The sequence below is a fragment of the Ursus maritimus genome, unplaced genomic scaffold (genome assembly GCF_017311325.1).
Source record: "Ursus maritimus isolate PB19 unplaced genomic scaffold, ASM1731132v1 scaffold_2, whole genome shotgun sequence".
Lineage (NCBI taxonomy): Eukaryota > Metazoa > Chordata > Mammalia > Carnivora > Ursidae > Ursus > Ursus maritimus.
This window is the reverse complement of record NW_024424452.1, coordinates 83,902,558-83,920,118: the sequence shown is the minus strand read 5'-3', so window position 1 is coordinate 83,920,118 and position 17,561 is coordinate 83,902,558. Positions and strand designations below refer to the sequence as shown.

Sequence of the window (17,561 nt, the reverse complement as noted above, 5' to 3'; positions counted from 1 at the left end):
TGTTACTTTTTTGTCCACTGAGACCAGACTTCACCTGAAATTACTTTCAAGCTGTTAAATTGACTATTTTATTTACGGCTTTCTGTGCTAAGACTGGTGAATGTATCTGTTTTCATAATATCTTAGAAAATGGCACTAATTGTGCTGATTTTGCTAATATTATAGTGGTTTTAATTTCAGACAGACTGGTTGTATATCTTTTATCTAATGTGTTACATATTAAAAACAATCCCACTGTTTTCTGTTCCCCATAGATTACTTTAAGCTTATCGAGAGCCAGATGTCTGTTGCGCTAGTAAACTGAGCAGAAGCGGCATCAGGAATCCTGCACAAATGCTCCATTAAACTATTCCAGCTATTGTGCATGGCATTTCTTTGCATCACGGCATCAGTTCCTTTGGATTTAGCACAGATCCTGCATCCAGAAACAGTACAAGAAGGTGGCCTTTAGTTTATATGCCTTTCCCTCAGTAGAAGACAGGGTAGCAGAGAAACCTCCTGGTTACAGAACTCATCAAAACCTACTGCAGTCATTCTCATTTTGCCACATGCTGCAGGATCCAGCCAGAAACAATGGCTAATGCACTATAATAACAGTCCTTACCACAAGAATCTTACTTCTATCAAAGCATTTGGAAAGTCCCTTAGGATTCATTTCAGTGCAGCTTAACCTTTCTTATTAAAAGAAAAAAAAATACTACAGATATGGTACATTTCCTACAATCCTCAATAGTTATGGGATTTACGGAGAAATGGCCAAGGAAATTCCTCTCTGTGTTTTTTCAGAGTGGCCCTTTTATAACAGGTCTGATTTCATCGTTAGTTTGTGTTTTTTGAATTATTATATATACAGTCCTGAAAGAGTCCTTGAGATGTTATGGAGCCCACCCTCTCATTCTTGGCAGGACTGTACCTAAACCTTCTGAGACAAATGATTGTTTACTCTATATTTTAATACACCCAAGGGAAGGAGATTCCGTAGACTTCTCCAAGAACACATTTCAACATCTGACAAGCTTGATAGCCAGGGGATTCTAATTTTAATCTCATTAAAATTTCAACTCATTTCCTCTTTTTATGTAATTGTATGTTGTACAGCTGCTCACTGCTTTCGTTGTGTTCTTTATTGTGTCATTTATCCCACATGGTCTTTATTCCATAGAAAGCTGACAAGGCATCATGGGAAACCAAAAAGAGCTCTAAAATGCAAATCAGAGGACTCCTAGCTTTGCCACAAATTAGTCACGTTATTTCAAATAAGTTATTGTCTGTCACCTACTACATGTTTTATACACCGTGAGGTGGGAGTAGGTGGTCTCTTTCAACTCTATTTTTTTTTTATTTTGCCTCAGTGTCTATAAAATTTAATTTCTTTTGCAAAAATTTAAATAAATATCAAAAGTATATATGCTTTTAATTATTATTTTCAAAATATTTCATGAGTAATTTATTACTTTGGAAATCTTAAGCAGTAACATCTAGTTCAAAAGGTTCTGAAATAGGCACTTGGTGAGAACTTCCAGTTCTAAAACTTCTTAAAGTGAAATGTTAGTGAAAAGCACTTCTGTTCAATAGGAACATATTAATCAGTGATTTCTCAATATTTGATTCTGAACCAAATGATGCAAAGAGGGTATATTAGAATTACTGTGATCCTACATCTTAAAAGAACTAATAAAGTTATTCAATGTATGTCCTGATGCTTAATAAAGATAAGCAGTGAACTGGCCTATTTTATCCTGAGGGAAAACCCTTCCTTCACTTAGTTCCACCAAATATTATGGGAGAAGAACAGAACATCTCTGTCCTCATCAGCCAAGCTGTGGAGTTACTATGTCAGAGTGACGCTATCCCCCCACCCACTTTGACTTGGTTAAAGGATGGCCGCCCCTTGCTGAAGAAACCAGGTCTCAGTATCTCTGAAAATGGAAGTGTGTTAAAGGTAAGACTAGAGATTCATTTACTTCTACTTATATTATTCCTAAACTCATGGCTTTGGTTTTAAACTTGCCTGTCTACAAGTGCTCTACTAATTTCATTTTTTAAATTCTGGGTACCATTTTATTAATGAGGTTTGTAATATTTTAAAATTTTAAGCTTAGTAAGATTTAGATATTTGTCTATCCATATTTGTAGCCAGAAGCCATCCAAAAATGCTTCTGGGAAGATATTATAGAACCGTTCTAATGAGTGATTCATTTTTAGTCATTCAACCACTCAGCAAATAAACACCTATTCTAGGTGCTCTGCATACGATGGGAAAAATAGACACATTTCCTACCCTCAGTTTCTTCCAATTTTGCATACATATATGAAAATTAACAGTTCCAATGAAAATGCAGGAAGTACTGTAAGTGTGAGTTAATTACTATTTGGATGGTACAGATAATACATTTTAGGAGGAGTGTGAAAGGTGAAGCTGTAGTTGCCTGGAAATCTTGGAAGGCTACTTGGCTTTTTATATGTAGATGGGACAAAAGGCCTGATTAGGGAAAGCAAGTAAGCTAGCTGAAACAGAGAATTTAACAAAGTGAATATTTGGAAATGATATTGACAGGGTTGATTTGAGTGAAATAAGAGCTGCCGTTGGAAACCACTTTAAGGAATTGGGATTCAGGGGGCACCTGGGTGGCTTAGTCAGTTAAGCGTCTGCCTTCAGCTCAGGTCATGATCCCAGCGTCCTGGGATCAAGCCCCAAGTTGGGCTCCCTGCTCAGTGACAAGTCTGCTTCTTCTTCCCCCTGCTCTTGTGCTCTCACTTGCTCTCTCTCTCTCCCTCCCTCTCAAATAAATAAATAAATAATCTTAAAAAGAATAAAAAATACAAAGGAATTAGGATTCAGGAAGTCAATAAGCCATTGGAATGCTTATAAAGTCCTCATAATAACCCTATTGAGAAATTGGAAGAATGGCTAAATAATCTGCTCACAGTTACTAAGTGTCAGAAATGGGATTTGAGTACAGGGAGTATAGTTTTAAAACTCATGCTACTAACCATTGTACCACATAGCCTCTTGGTAAAGGAAGGTTATTACTGGCAAACAAAGGGAGTCTTGAGAAATGGATGAGGTATCAGCATATCGGAAGCTGAGAAGCTTATATAAGGAGAGCAGAAGCATGAGAGAGAATGGGAGTATGAAGTTGTGTGTTAGAGGCAACCAAGTAGAGATTTAGGAATTACGATCTGTAATAGTGGAGATGGGTAAAGAAGGAAAGGCTGGAATAACTGATGGTGGAAAGTAGGATAAGTCAATTGAGCTATATAGGGGGAGAGAAGCAAAAAGCACTGGCCATGCTCAGAGGCAGACTCAGAGCTCTAGAAAATCAACGGGTAGTATTCTCAAACCCCAGCTCTGACCAAATGACAGAGGGAGACAATTATGTGAACACAAGTCCCAGTACTGGTAGGGGAGAGCTATGTGTGATTAGAAATGTCTTAGCAAATTTCAGAGTATAGAAGTTGATTTCTTCAGAGCACAGATCTCAATAGGTTTGGGAAGCCAGAAGAAAGGTGAGAGTGAAGAAATCCTGGGATCTATTGAATTTCTACCATAGAGGATGGCCAGGCACCCTGAAGTGTGTAGGTCCCACTGACAGGTGAACAGGGAGGACCTCATGGAAATAAAAACTTCTACAGAACTTGAACAAAATTGGTCAGTTAAAACTATCTTACCTGTGCATTTCCCAAAACAATTCATGCACACCTTCAACCAGGTAAAATAATAGATTCTTACTGTTCTATTTTGCCTGGAACACACTAGGCAATCAATACATTTTTTATTGTTTTTATTTTAATTCCAGTATAGTAAACATACAGTGTTATATTAGTTTCAGATGTACAATATAGTGATTCATCACTTACATACAACACCCAGTGCTCATCACAAGTGCCCTCCTTAAGCCCCTTCACCTTTTTCACCCATACTTCCACTCACCTCTCCTCTGGTAACCATCAGGTTGTTCTCTATAGTTAGGAGTCTGTTTCTTGGTTTGTTTCTCTTTCTCTTTTTTTCCTTTGTTCATTTGCTTTGTTTCTTAAATTTCACATATAAGTGAAATCATTTGGTATTTGTCTTTCTCTGATGGACTTATTTAACTTAATGTTATACTCTTTAGCTACATCCAAATTGTTGCAAATGGTCAGATTTCATTCTTGTTTATGGCTGAATAACATTCCATTCCTATATATATATAACATTTTCTTTATCCATTCTTCTATCAGTGGACACTTGGGCCACTTCCATAATTTGGCTATTATAAATAATGCTGCTATAAACATAGGGGTGCATATGTCCCTTTGAATTAGTGTTTTTGTATTTTGGGGGTAGGTATCCAGTCATGCGATGACTGGATCATAGGGTAGTTCTATTTTTAACTTTCCAAGGAACCTCCATACTGTTTTCCAGAGTAGCTACACCAGCTTGCATTCCCATCAGCAGCGCAAGAGTTTTGCTTTTTTCCACATCCTTGCCAACACTTGTTCTTTGTGTTTTTGATTTTAGCCATTCTGACAGGTGTGAGGTGGTATCTCATTGTAGATTTGATTTCTATTTCCCTGATGATGAATGATGTTGAACATGTTTTCATGTGTCTGATGGCCATCTGTATGTTTTCTTTGGAGAAATGTCTGTTCATGTCTTCTGCCGATGTTTTAATTGGATTATTTGTTTTTGAGGTGTTGAGTTGTATCAATTCTTTATATATTTTGGATACTAGCCCTTTATCATAGATGTCATTTGCAAATATCTTTTCACATTCTGTATGTTGCCTTTTAGTTTTGTTTATTGTTTCCTTTGCTGCGCAGAGCTTTTTATCTTGATGAAGACCCAATAGTTTATTTTTACTTTTATTTCCCTTGCCTCAGGAGACATATCTAGAAAAACATTGCTATGGCCAAGACTTACCAAAAAAAAAAAAAGAGAGAGAGAGAGAGAAAGGCCCCAGTTAAATAAAATCACAAATGAAAGAGAACATTATGAAAAATTTTATGCCAACAAACTGGGCAATCTGGAAGAAATGGACAAATTCCTAGAAACATACAAACTACCAAAACTGAAACAGGACGAAATAGAAAATTTGAACAGACCAATAACCAGGAAAGAAAATTGAATCAGTATTCAAAAATCTCCCAACAAACTAAAGTCCAGGGCCAGATGGCTTCCTGGGGAATTCTACCAGACATTTAAAGAAGTGTTAATACCTTTCCTTCTCTAGAAATGGAAGGAAAACTTCCAAACTCCTTCAATGAGGCCAGCATTACTCTGATTCCAAAACCAGACAAAAATCCTACTAAAAAGGAAAATTACATGCTAGACACATCTCCAAAGGCAAGGGAAAGAAAGGCAAAAATGAACTATTGGGATTTCATCAAGATAAAAAGCTTTTGTACAGCAAAGGAAACAGTCAACAAAGCCAAAAGACAACCTACAGAATGGAAGAAGATATCTGCAAATGACATATCTGATAAAAGGCTAGTATCCAAAATCTATAAAGAACTTATCAAACTCAACACCCAAACAACAAATAATCCAATCGAGAAATGGGTAGAAGACATGAACAGACATTTCTCCAAAGAAGACATCCAAATGGCCAACAGACACATGAAAAATGCTCGACATCAGGGAAATACAAGTCAAAACCACAATGAGATACCACTTCACACCAGTCAGAATGGCTAAAATTAACACATCAGGAAATGAGAGATGTTGGTGAGGATGCAGAGAAAGGGGAACCCTCCTACACTGTTGGTGGGAATGCAAGCTGGTACAGCCACTCTGGAAAACAGTATGGAGGTTCCTCAAAAGTTGAAAATAGAGCTACCCTACAACCCAGCAATTGTACTACTAGGTATTTACCTCAAAGATTCAAGTGTAGTGATCTGAAGGGGCACCTGCACCCCAACATTTATAATAGCAATGTCCACAATAGCCAAACTATGGAAAGAGCCCAGATGTCCATCGACAGATGAATGGATAAAGAAGATGTGGTAGATAGATGATAGATAGATAGATAGATAGATAGATGATATAGATATGCAATGGAATATTACACATCCATCAAAAAAAGAAATCTTGTTATTTGCAACAATGTGGATGGAACTAGAGGGTATCATGCTAAGCGAAATAAGTCAGAGAAAGACAATTATCATATGATTTCACTGATATGTGGAATTTAAGAAACAAGGCAGAGGATCATAGGGGAAGAAAGGAAAAAATGAAACGAAATGAAACCAGAGAGGAAGACAAACCATAAGAGACTCTTAATCATAGGAAACAAACTGAGGGTTGTTGGAGGGGGAGGGGTGGAGGGATGGTGTACCTGGGTAATGGACATTAGGGATGGTATGTGTTGTAATGAGCGAGTATTATAAAAGACTGATGAATCACAGACTTGTACCCCTGAAACAAATAATACACTATATGTTAAGTAACTGAATTTATGTTTTTTTTAAGGGGAGTATTACAGGCCAATATCCCTGATGAACATAGATGCAAAAATTCTTGATAAAATACTAGCAAATCGAATTTAACAGTACATTAAAAGGCTTATTCACTGTGACCAAGTGGGATTTATTTCTGGGCTTCAGGGGTGGCTCAATATTCACAAATCAATCAATGTGATACAACACATCAATAAAAGAAAGGATAAGATCCTGTCAATAGATGCAGAAAAGCATTTGACGAAATACAGCATCCTTTCTTGATAAAAACCCTCAACAAATGAGATAAATGAAACATACCTCAACATCATAGAGGCCATATACAAAAGACCCATAGCTAATATCATCCTCAATGGTGAAAAGTTGAGAAACTTTCCCCTCTGGTCAGGAACAAGACAAGGATGTCCACTCTTGCCATTACTACTTAACATATTACTGGAAGTCTTAACCTCAGCAAACAACAAAAAGAAATAAAAGGCACCCGAATAGGCAAGGAAGAAATCAAACTTTCACTACTTATGGATGACATGATACTCTATGTAGAAAACACAAAAGACTGCACCAAAAATTTCTAGAACTAATGCACGAATTCAACAAAGTCACAAGATATAAAATCAATGTGCAGAAATCTGTTGCATTTCGGGGCACCTCGGTAGCGCAGTCGTTAAGCGTCTGCCTTCGGCTCAGGGCGTGATCCCGGCGTTCCGGGATCGAGTCCCACATCGGGCTTCTCTGCTGGGAGCCTGCTTCTTCCTCTCCCACTCCCCTGCTGTGTTCCCTCTCTCGCTGGCTGTCTCTCTGTCACATAAATAAATAAAATCTTTAAAAAAAAAAAAAAGAAATCTATTGCATTCTATATATCAGTAATGAAACAGCACAAAAAGAAATCAAGGAATCAGTCACATCTGCAATTGCACCCAAAATCATAAGGTACCTAGGAATAAATCTAACCAAAGAGGTAAAAGATCTGTACTCTAAAGTATAGAACACTCATGAAGGAAATTGAAGAGGACACAAAGAAAATGGAAAACACTCCATGCTCATGGATTGCAAGAACAAACACTGTTAAAATGTCTTTGCTACCCAAAGGTATCTACACATTTAATGCAATCCCTATCAAAATACCACCAGCGTTTTTCACAGAGCTAGAATAAACAATCCTAAAATTTGTATGGAACCACAAAAGACCCTGAATAGCCAAAGCAGTCCTGAAAAAGAAAAGCAAAGCTGGAGGCATCACTATTCTGGATTTCAAGCTATATACAAATCTGTATTCATCAAGACTGTATGGTACTGGCACAAAAACATAGATCAGTGGAACAGAGTAGAAAACCCAAAAATGGACCCAGCACTATATGCTCAACTAATTTTCAACAAAACAAGACAGAACACCCAATGGAAAAAAGACAGTCTCATCAACAAATGGTATTGGGAAACTGGACAGCAACATGCAGAAGAATGAAACTGGACCACTTTCTTATATCATACACAAAAGTAAATTCAAAATGAATGAAAGACCTAAGTGTGAGATAGAAAACCATCAAAATCCTAGAGAATGCAGGCAGCAACCTCTTTGACCTTGGCCATAGCAATTTCTTTTTTTGTTGTTTTTTAAGATTTATATTTATTTGAGGTGGGGGGGGGAAGCAGAGGAAGATGGAGAAGGAGAGAATCCTAAGCAGACTTCACTGAGTGCAAAACCCGATGTGGGGCTCAGTCCCATGACCCTGAGGTCATGACATAAGCAGAAACCAAGAGTCGGATGCCCAACCAACTAAGCCACCCAGCTACCCCCATAGCAACTTCTTACTAGACAAGTCACTGGAGGCAGGAGAATCAAAAGCAGAAATGAACTATTTATCTTCATCAAGATAAAAAGCTTCTGCACAGTGAAGGAAACCATCAACAAAACTAAAATGTAGGCTGTGGAATGCGAGAAGATATTTGCAAATGACATATCTGATAAAGGATAGTATCCAAAATATATAAAGAACTGATGTAACTCAACACTCAGGGATACCTGAGTGGCTCAGTAGGTTATGTGTCTACCTTCAGCTCAGGTTATGATCCCAGGGTACTGGGATTGAGTCCCTTATTGGGCTCTCTGCTCAGCGGGGAGCCTGCTTCTCCCTCTGCCTGATGTTCCCCCTGCTTGTGCTCTCTCTCTCTCTCTGACAAAATAAATAAATAAATAAAATCTTAAAAAAAAAAAAACTCAACACCCAAAACACAAATAATCCAGTTAAGATATGGGCAGAAGACATGAATAGACATTTTTCCAAAGAAGACATCCAGATGGCTAACAGACACATGAAAAGATGCTCAATATCACTCTTCATCAGGGAAATACAAATCAAAAGTACAATGAGGTATTGCCTCACGCCTGTGAGAATGGCTAAAATTAACAACACTGGAAGCAAAATGTATTGGCAAGGATGTGGAGAAAAGGGAACTCTCTTACACTGTTGGTGGGAATCCAAACTGATGCAGCCACTCTGGAAAATAGTATAGAGGTTCCTCAAAAAGTTAAAAATAGAATTACTGTATAATCCAGCAATTGCATTATTAGGTATTTACCCAAAGGATACAAAAATATGGATTCAAAGGAGTACATGCACCCCACTGTTTATAGCAGCACTATCAACAATAGATAGACTATTGAGAGAGCCCAAATGTCCATCGACTGATGAACGGATAAGGAAGATGTGGTATATATACATGATGGAATATTACTCAACCATCAAAAAGAAGGAAATCTTGCCATTTGCAGCAATGTGGATGGAGCTAGAATGTATTATGGTAAGTGAAATAAGTCAGTCAGAGAAAGACAAATATTATTTCACTCATGTGGAATTTAAGAAACAAAACAGATGAACATATGAGTGGGGGAAAAAGAGAAACAAACCACAAGAGACTCCGAAAGAGAATAAACAGGGGTTGATGGAGGGAAGTGGGTAGGGAATGGGCTAGATGGGTGATGGGTGTTAAGGAGGCATTTGTTATGATGAGCACTGGGTGTTGTATGTAGGTGTATGTAGGTGTTGAATCACTGAATTCTACTCCTTAAACCAGTATTTCACTGTAGATTAACTAACTAGAATTTAAATAAAAAATTTTAAAATCTTAAAAACCCAGTATAGGGAGAAGACATGTAATAAACCAATAATAAAGGTGTTATTTTACTGAACAATATCCTAGATATATAAATGTTATCTATTTTAAAGCCCAAATAACTTATTCAGAAATTGTGATTTTTGTTGCTATTTTATCTGAATTTTATTTAATTATATTTAAAAGGCCTTTCTAGACCTTCAGCCACTAATATTAATTAGATTAAAACAAAGTATGATATAGATGAAAATTGTCGAATCTTGATTTAAGTGTTGAATGTGGGTGATGGGCATATAGTCATACATTTTACTCTTCTCTCTATATATGTTTGAAAACCTTTAGAATACTCATGAAAAGTAAGAAGTCACAAATAACATTAATAGAAAAACTCCAGATATGAAATAGAAACTCAAGTTTCAAAGCATGGTTTTGTTTTTAGATTGAAGAGGCTCAAGTTCAAGACACTGGTCGTTATACTTGTGAGGCAACAAATGTTGCTGGAAAGACTGAGAAAAACTATAATGTCAACATTTGGGGTAAGTGTGATTATGTATAATTAATTTAAGATCAATTATAGATAGACTTCCAGAACTTAAGTATATTAGTCATTGTAATTTTGATGTAGAACCGTTCTCCTCACCTGCCTGAGCTTATGCTCTTTAGTTCTTACAGCCAGGATCTTCTAATAATTGAGCTTTCTCCATGAACTGATGGTGGTTTGATCAATTGAAATAAGTCAAAAGGCCAATCATGCCTGTGGATTCTGCGTGTGAGAGAGAACACCTGCACTTGGTGACAGGTGGGATTACTCAGCTGACCAGTGAGAAAAGTTATCCTCGCTTGAAATTCTACCATTTGTTACCAATTAAGATAATTCTTAGGAATTACCACGACTTTTACTTGGCTACGACTGTCTGCTAATTGTTAAAAAGTACTCCCTTTTCCAGCATATCCACCTTTATTTTATTTACTTCTTTTAATTCAGGTATAACGTATCATGCCCTCTTAATTTTGATTGTATTTGTTTAAACTTTTTAACCATTGAGATAATGAGCTGAAATATCTCTTTGATTTAAAAAGTTTATTCAAAACCACATTTTAAAAATAAAAATAGGTAGAGGAAATAATTTGATTCCAATGGAGAGCAAATATGTTTTAAAACTTTAAAAGCATGTGTTTATGTAGAAAATGATTTGTTAATTATAAATCATTATCATTTTAAAAATTCTTAAGGAAGATTTTGAGAAATGCTATTATTCACCCTATAAAAGGATTAATTTACCTTTAAATAGTAAAATTTACTAGGTGGTAATTTATTTATTATATATTACTTATGTATCATTAACATCTGTACTTGCCTCCTTCCATCCCTATTCTCCCTCCATTGCTCCTTCCCTTTCTTTCTCATTTCTTTCAAATGGGAGAAATATTTGTATAACTCCCAGTTAGGACCAGACACTGAACTAGGTGTTGTCAAGTAAAGCTTGAAAAAAAGAAAAATTGGGAAGTATAATCAGTTAGAAAATGAGGTGAGAAATTCATTTCTGCAATGCTGTATTGAAGATACCTGTACAGTGTCCTTGTGAAGCTGTCCTCCATGCAATCAGAAATAAAAGCCTATAATTTAGGAGAGAGAAAGAAAAGAGTTAAAATATAAAATTGGAGACATGAGTATATATGTGGCAGTTGAGATCCCTTAGAGAGTAAGAAAAATGTGTACAGAAGAGTACTGGAGAATGACTCTCACGTGGACCATATAAGGGCCAGAAAAAGAGACACAAATGAGAAACTGAGAAGAAGCAGTGAAAGAGGTAGGGGAACACTTGTGTCATGAAAACTAAAGACAATGGTATACCTAAAAGAAGAACATGGACAACAAATAAGTTGGACATAGATGGATGGGTAGGTGAATGAATGAATAATGTCACATATTGCAAAGAAGTGAAATTAGACGTAAACTACAAAGTGTAGTTTACAAATGAGACCAATGCCTCTTAAAGAAAAGCAATTTAATAGTGGAAAGCAGAATACAGTATATATAAGAATAAATGATAGGGGAGAAAGTTGATACATCAAGGATAGAATCACTAAAAAATACGTATGGGTGTGCCTCTGTGTTCTAGACACTATGCCTCATGTAGGCATAGAGAGGTTAATGAGAAAGACAAAGACACTGGTCACACAGAACATGTAGTCTGCTGCTGCAGAAATATCTTTACTTTAAATAACCAATTCAAATTAAATCTCCTAAGAGATGTCATAGGAGTATTTGTGGGAAGACATATCAGGGCTCATGACATCTAATTGAGATTTTAAGAATGAGTAGGCATTAGCTCTGTAAAGAGGGTGGAAGCATTACAATGACCTGGAGAATACTGTCTGCATTCATTGAACCAAACGTCATTCACTATGGAGCCTGGTGTGGTGCAGTGGAGAATAAGAAGATATTAGGTAGGAAAGGTAAAAGGCGGCAGATTGAAAAGGACCTCTAAAACAAATTTTTGAAGTATAGATTTGATTCATAAGGCAATGGGGTTCTGTTAAAAGGATTTAAAGAAGTACTGGGGTGTTCAGATCTATATTTGGGGAATAAAACAGATAAACTCTAGCAGTATTTAAGAAATTAACAGGATTAATTGATTACATGGAGAGGTGTGAAAAGAGGAAGAGTAAAGGATGGATGTCAGTGTGGGTTGGCCAGATGGGCCATGTGGACAGCAGTGTCCTTCCCTCAGAGAAGGAACAAAGGTGACTGAATTCAGTTGTGGGCAAGTTGAGGTTGAAAGTGCCTCTGATGTACCCAGGTTGAGATGTTTAGTAGTCAGATACAAAAATCTAGACCTCAGATGGGGTCTGCATTACAGATACAGATTTGCAAGTATTTGTGTCAATAGCCATGGGAGTAGAGGAGGGTGGAATTGAGGTTGGAGATGGTGTACTTACAGTGATGGCCATCTATATAATCGTCATTTTCTTCTGCAGAACTTTCTATCTGTGGTATAGGAGATGACAGAGTAAACTGTAGGATTCATCCAGAGGAAGGGTGTTGTGAAATAGGAAGGGCAACAGTGCAAGGCAGTTGAGATTATTGGCAAAGAAGTAGTTGAAATTATTGATCATGAAATCTAAGCTGGATAGAGAAGTCAGTAAACAAGAGTCCGCAGCTGGATTGGGAGGTTTCTGAGAGGTCAAGAGACTTGAGATTCAATTAGGTCGATGAAGTGAGAATTGGGAATAATTGAGTGAAGAGCTATAGGGATGGAGTAGGAGGAGAAATGTTCTAGATGATGGACATGGTGGAGAAAGGGATGAGCAGATCAAGGAAGTGAGTATCCATGGTGTTTAGACTGGATATACACGCAGATGTTGAGTTATACCGAAGAATGCCAGGTCTACGTGTGAAGGAGAAGGATAACAAGTACCAAATTGTTCAGTGAATAGAAAAAGAATGGCGGGTTCCCAGATGATGGTGAGGGAGAAAGAGAAGAAAATTGGTGGCATGAGCCTCAAATGGGGGCAGTTGAACAATGACTGGAAGCTACATTGAGGGGGGAGGAGGATTTTCCCACTCCTCAACTCCCAGGAGCTTGAGAGAGCAAGCATCTGCCACCTGATAATATTGCAGCCAGAGAAGCATCTTGAGAGGAGAGTTCAGCCAGCAAAGGCGGACTCGGGGGTAAGGCAGCGTTCACTTAAACTTTCCAAAGAGAGACTAGAGGACAGTGGGGAGGCAGGCTGTGCATTCTAGAGTAGGTAACATGCCCATTTCTTGGATCAAACCCCTGTGTCTGTCCTTTACCATAATGTTGTAAGCCTGATGTTTTCCAGTTCTGTTCAGCATCTGAGACATCAAAACTGGCTGAGCAGAAATGACAGTTAAGCGTAAATTTGGTAGGTGCTTTAGCTTTTTGATACAAAAAGTCTAATTATCTACAATACATTAGCTTCTTTGTATGCCACTCTGAATATTTTGTTAATTAAGTTTCTATCTGGGAAAACGGGAAGTCTGTTAATAGGTATTCTTTGTCTTACAGTTGACTTTTTTTTTTATTATGTTCAGTTAGCCACGGTATGGTACATCATTAGTTTTTGATGTGGTGTTCAATGATTCATAAGTTCATATAACACGCAGTGCTTTTAACATGGTATTGATATGTCAGCCTCAAGTGCTAATTATTTCCTTATGTCATTTGAGTGGGAACCTGTTTTTAAATGTAAAATGTTAAGGAAATTTTATGTCGAGTTAATGTAAAAATAGTATTTTTTCATCTTTCAGTACCACCAAATATTTACGGTTCTGATGAACTTGCTCAACTTACAGTCATTGAAGGGAATCTCATTAGTTTATTGTGTGAATCAAGTGGTATTCCACCCCCAAATCTCATTTGGAAGAAGAAAGGTCAGTTTTCATCCTCAACATTTATAAAATTAAATATAAACATTAAATGAATCTATGTTTTGTTTGACAAACATGTCAATTTATTAACAAACTTTCCTGGGGTTTGCATACTAAAATACTAGATGGCGTGATCACTTTATATTAAATGTGTAGCCTGTGATAACTTCTACACTATCTCGCTGAAAATCGTCAGTTTGGAAACTGTTCTCCAGAAAAAAAGTAACTTTCTGTTTCAGTTGATTGCTTTATAATCGAATGCATTATAGGGTGTCCATAATGGTCAAGAATCCACCATTCTAAGAATTCTTTTATCTTCTTTAGAATAAGCTTTAAAAAATATTTTCTATAACTTTTTTTCTGTATTTTCTATAACATTTTGCTGTATTTGTGACAGTTTTGCAATGTATGTTAAGATCGAATTCTGTAGTTGAACAAATTTTCAATTTATTCATCAATATATATTTATTTGTATCCATTAAGTATCAGATAGATCATCTATATTTTTAGGGTTTTTTTTAAAGATTTTATTTATTTGAGAGAGAGTGAGAGCGAGAGAGATCACAGAGGGAGAGAGAGAGGGAGAAGCAGACTTGCTGCTGAGCAGGGAGCCCGATGTGGGGCTCAATCCAAGGACCCTGGGATCATGATCTGAGTCAAAGGCAGACGCTTAACCGAGTGAGCCACCCAGGCTCCCAATATTTTTAGTCCATTTTAAGAATAATTTTGTTTTACTCTTTTAAGATTTTACTTTATTTTTCTAAGTATGCTTTCAAGTGCAATATTGAATGAAGGAAAAATTTGCAGGAGATAATCTTGATAAATATCTCCTCTTCATCCTGCCTCTCCTCTCCTTTCTTCTCCTCCTTCTTTTTGCATAGGACTATTTTACGGCGTCATCTGCCTTTTAGGTACTTGAACTAAGATGTAAATAAATGTACTTATCAGTGTATGTACACAAAATGCTATATATTTTTGTTTCATATTTTGCCATTTTGTTTTCTTTGCAGGCTCCCAAGTGCTGGCTGATTCTGCAGGGCGAGTCAGAACATTATCTGGAGGCAGACAGTTACAGATCTCAGTTGCAGAAAAATCAGATGCTGGGCTGTATACATGCGTGGCATCGAATGTTGCTGGAACTGCAAAGAAAGACTACAATCTGCAAGTTTACAGTAAGTTATTGATTAGTCAGACTTTCTTTTAATCTTTCTGTCTTTCCTTTTTGCTTTTTCTTTGTATCTTAAGATACATTCAAGGCAGTATGGTTATAATATACCTATCATAAGACTCACAAATTTAAATTGTGCTGACATAAACAAAGAGCAGTTGCTTATTTCTGTCTGTTGTTCATTTAACAATACAGCTGTGCACCTGTATCAGCATGCTGATAGAAGACACATCAATGTGGTTGTAATGTACTGGGGGCAGGATGGTGGATGTGTAGAATGGGGAGAGATGGTATATTATAGGGTAGATTTGCAAAATGTAAAAATATCTCATCTTAAAGAATATTTAATTTGTATAAGATTTTAAAGTGTTTTAAATATTTACATTTAACCTTTATGTGAACCATGATATGAAGCAAAATTATTGTTTCCATTTTGCATATGTAGTCATCTAAGCCCAGAGAGGTTCCCATGACTGACCAAGGTCACCTGACTTGATTGTAGTAGGACTGGCACTAGAACCCAAGATTACTAATGCTGGCCCATGTTTCTTCCCCCGCACACCTATGTATTAGAATTGGTCTAATTTTTTTTTTCTTAGACTAAGTATCTGTTATGTAAATTCAGCTACAAAACTACAGAATAATGTGATCAGTGGCTTAACCAATTAGAGACTTATTTTCTCACGTAATGAGAAGCCTGAGGTTGGCAGTCACTGGAGTTGGTCAAAACCTTACTCATATCAAGACAGGAGAGCTAGGATTCTCCTGCTCCTACCTCTGTGGTCTCAAGATCATTGCTTCAGCCCTGGTATCAAGTCCACACTGAAGGCAAAAGTAAGGGTAAGGAGTGGTATGTTTTCCTTTCATCAGGACAGCAAAAAAAAAATTCCCAACCCGTGCCCCTAATCCCCCATGCCCACCCAGCAGATGTTTATTTAGATTTTATAGGCCTGAATTGATTCATGTGGCCATTTCAATTTTCAGAGAAGACTGAGAAACAGCTTTTCCGACTCCTGTAGTGGAGGGTGAAGGAAGAGTGGAACTGATTGTGAGCAAGGCTACCATCTGTATTTTAATGTTAGTACTACAAAGGCTTCTGTAAATTAGGGCTATGAATGATAAGTTCAAGTATTTGTATAACTTGTTAAAAATGAGCGAAAGTAACAAACAGAATTTTTTTTTTACTGTGTTGATAGCTTTATTCTAAGCATGAACACATTTAGAAACATAGGAGGCATTGCATCTCTCAATACAGCAATGCCATGTCTGTTAGCTCTGGGTCTTTTCTTTAGTAGTTAATATTTCTACATCAAAAATGAGTTTAACTTTGGCTGATACGAATTCCTATGCAAGACCTGAAGCAGACATTTCCTACTTTACTATTTTTTCTTTTTTTTTTTTTTTTAAGATTTTATTTATTTATTTGACAGAGAGAGACAGCCAGCGAGAGAGGGAACACAAGCAGGGGGAGTGGGAGAGGAAGAAGCAGGCTCATAGCCTGATGCGGGGCTCGATCCCATAACGCTGGGATCACGCCCTGAGCCGAAGGCAGATGCTTAACGACTGCGCCACCCAAGCGCCCCTACTATTTTTTCTTTTTCTTTCTTTTTTTTTTTTTTCCAGTTCGACCAACTATATCTGATAGTGGCAGCCACCCTACTGAAATCATTGTTACTCGAGGGAAGAGTATTGCCTTGGAGTGTGACGTGCAGGGTATTCCTCAACCAAAAGTGACCTGGATGAGAGATGGCCGCCCTTTGACCAAAGGAAGGGGAATGGAAATATTGGATGAAGGTCGCATCCTTCAGCTGAAGAACATTCACGTATCTGACACAGGCCGTTATGTGTGTGTTGCTGTGAATNNAGCAGGAATGACTGACAGAAAATATGACTTAAGTGTACATAGTAAGTATAAAGAAGCTCAATAAGTCTATTCACTGGCCATTATAATCTATAGCATCTTGGATGGGAAACGTAAGCCTTCAGCATTGAGTCTTTTATTTATAGTCTGTGATTTTCTGCATATGCACCTTTTCTTTGGGCCAGTCTCATCACTTATCCTTCTATGTGTGGCCTCCCATTTCTTACCTTGCTGAAACAGGCATATATTGGACATTCTCTTAGAAAAGCACATAGTAGATTTAATTGTCTAATTGTCTTCTTCAAGTACTTTTGAACCAGTGCTATCTCAAGTAATATTCCTTGATTCTATGTTTTCCAAATTTGCTGTCTTGGTTAGTATAAGCCTGGGTTCCTTAGAGTTTACTGACTCAACATCAGTTGCTCATGAGTTGTACTGAAGTCAGCTTTAATATTCTAATTAATGAGTCATAAATGTCAGTAGGCATAGATGAAGCATACATGTACTCGAGGACAGTTATTTGTATGCATATAATTTGAACTGCAATTTTAATTTTTTTTCTTTTTTTTAAAATTCAGTTTATTTAA

The 17,561-nt window shown here is 37.1% G+C and overlaps 1 protein-coding gene across 1 annotated transcript in view; it reads left to right on the top strand.

The window, feature by feature from the left end:
- The window catches only part of HMCN1 (hemicentin 1), a 469,289-nt gene that overhangs the window by 309,557 nt on the left and 142,171 nt on the right, over positions 1-17,561 (top strand). Inside the window, exons 41-45 of the mRNA XM_008696988.2 lie at positions 1,767-1,942; positions 9,989-10,085; positions 13,826-13,948; positions 14,956-15,117; positions 16,737-17,018. Of these exons, the coding sequence (XP_008695210.2) occupies positions 1,767-1,942; positions 9,989-10,085; positions 13,826-13,948; positions 14,956-15,117; positions 16,737-17,018 (840 nt within the window). The remainder of the gene's footprint in view (positions 1-1,766; positions 1,943-9,988; positions 10,086-13,825; positions 13,949-14,955; positions 15,118-16,736; positions 17,019-17,561) is intronic.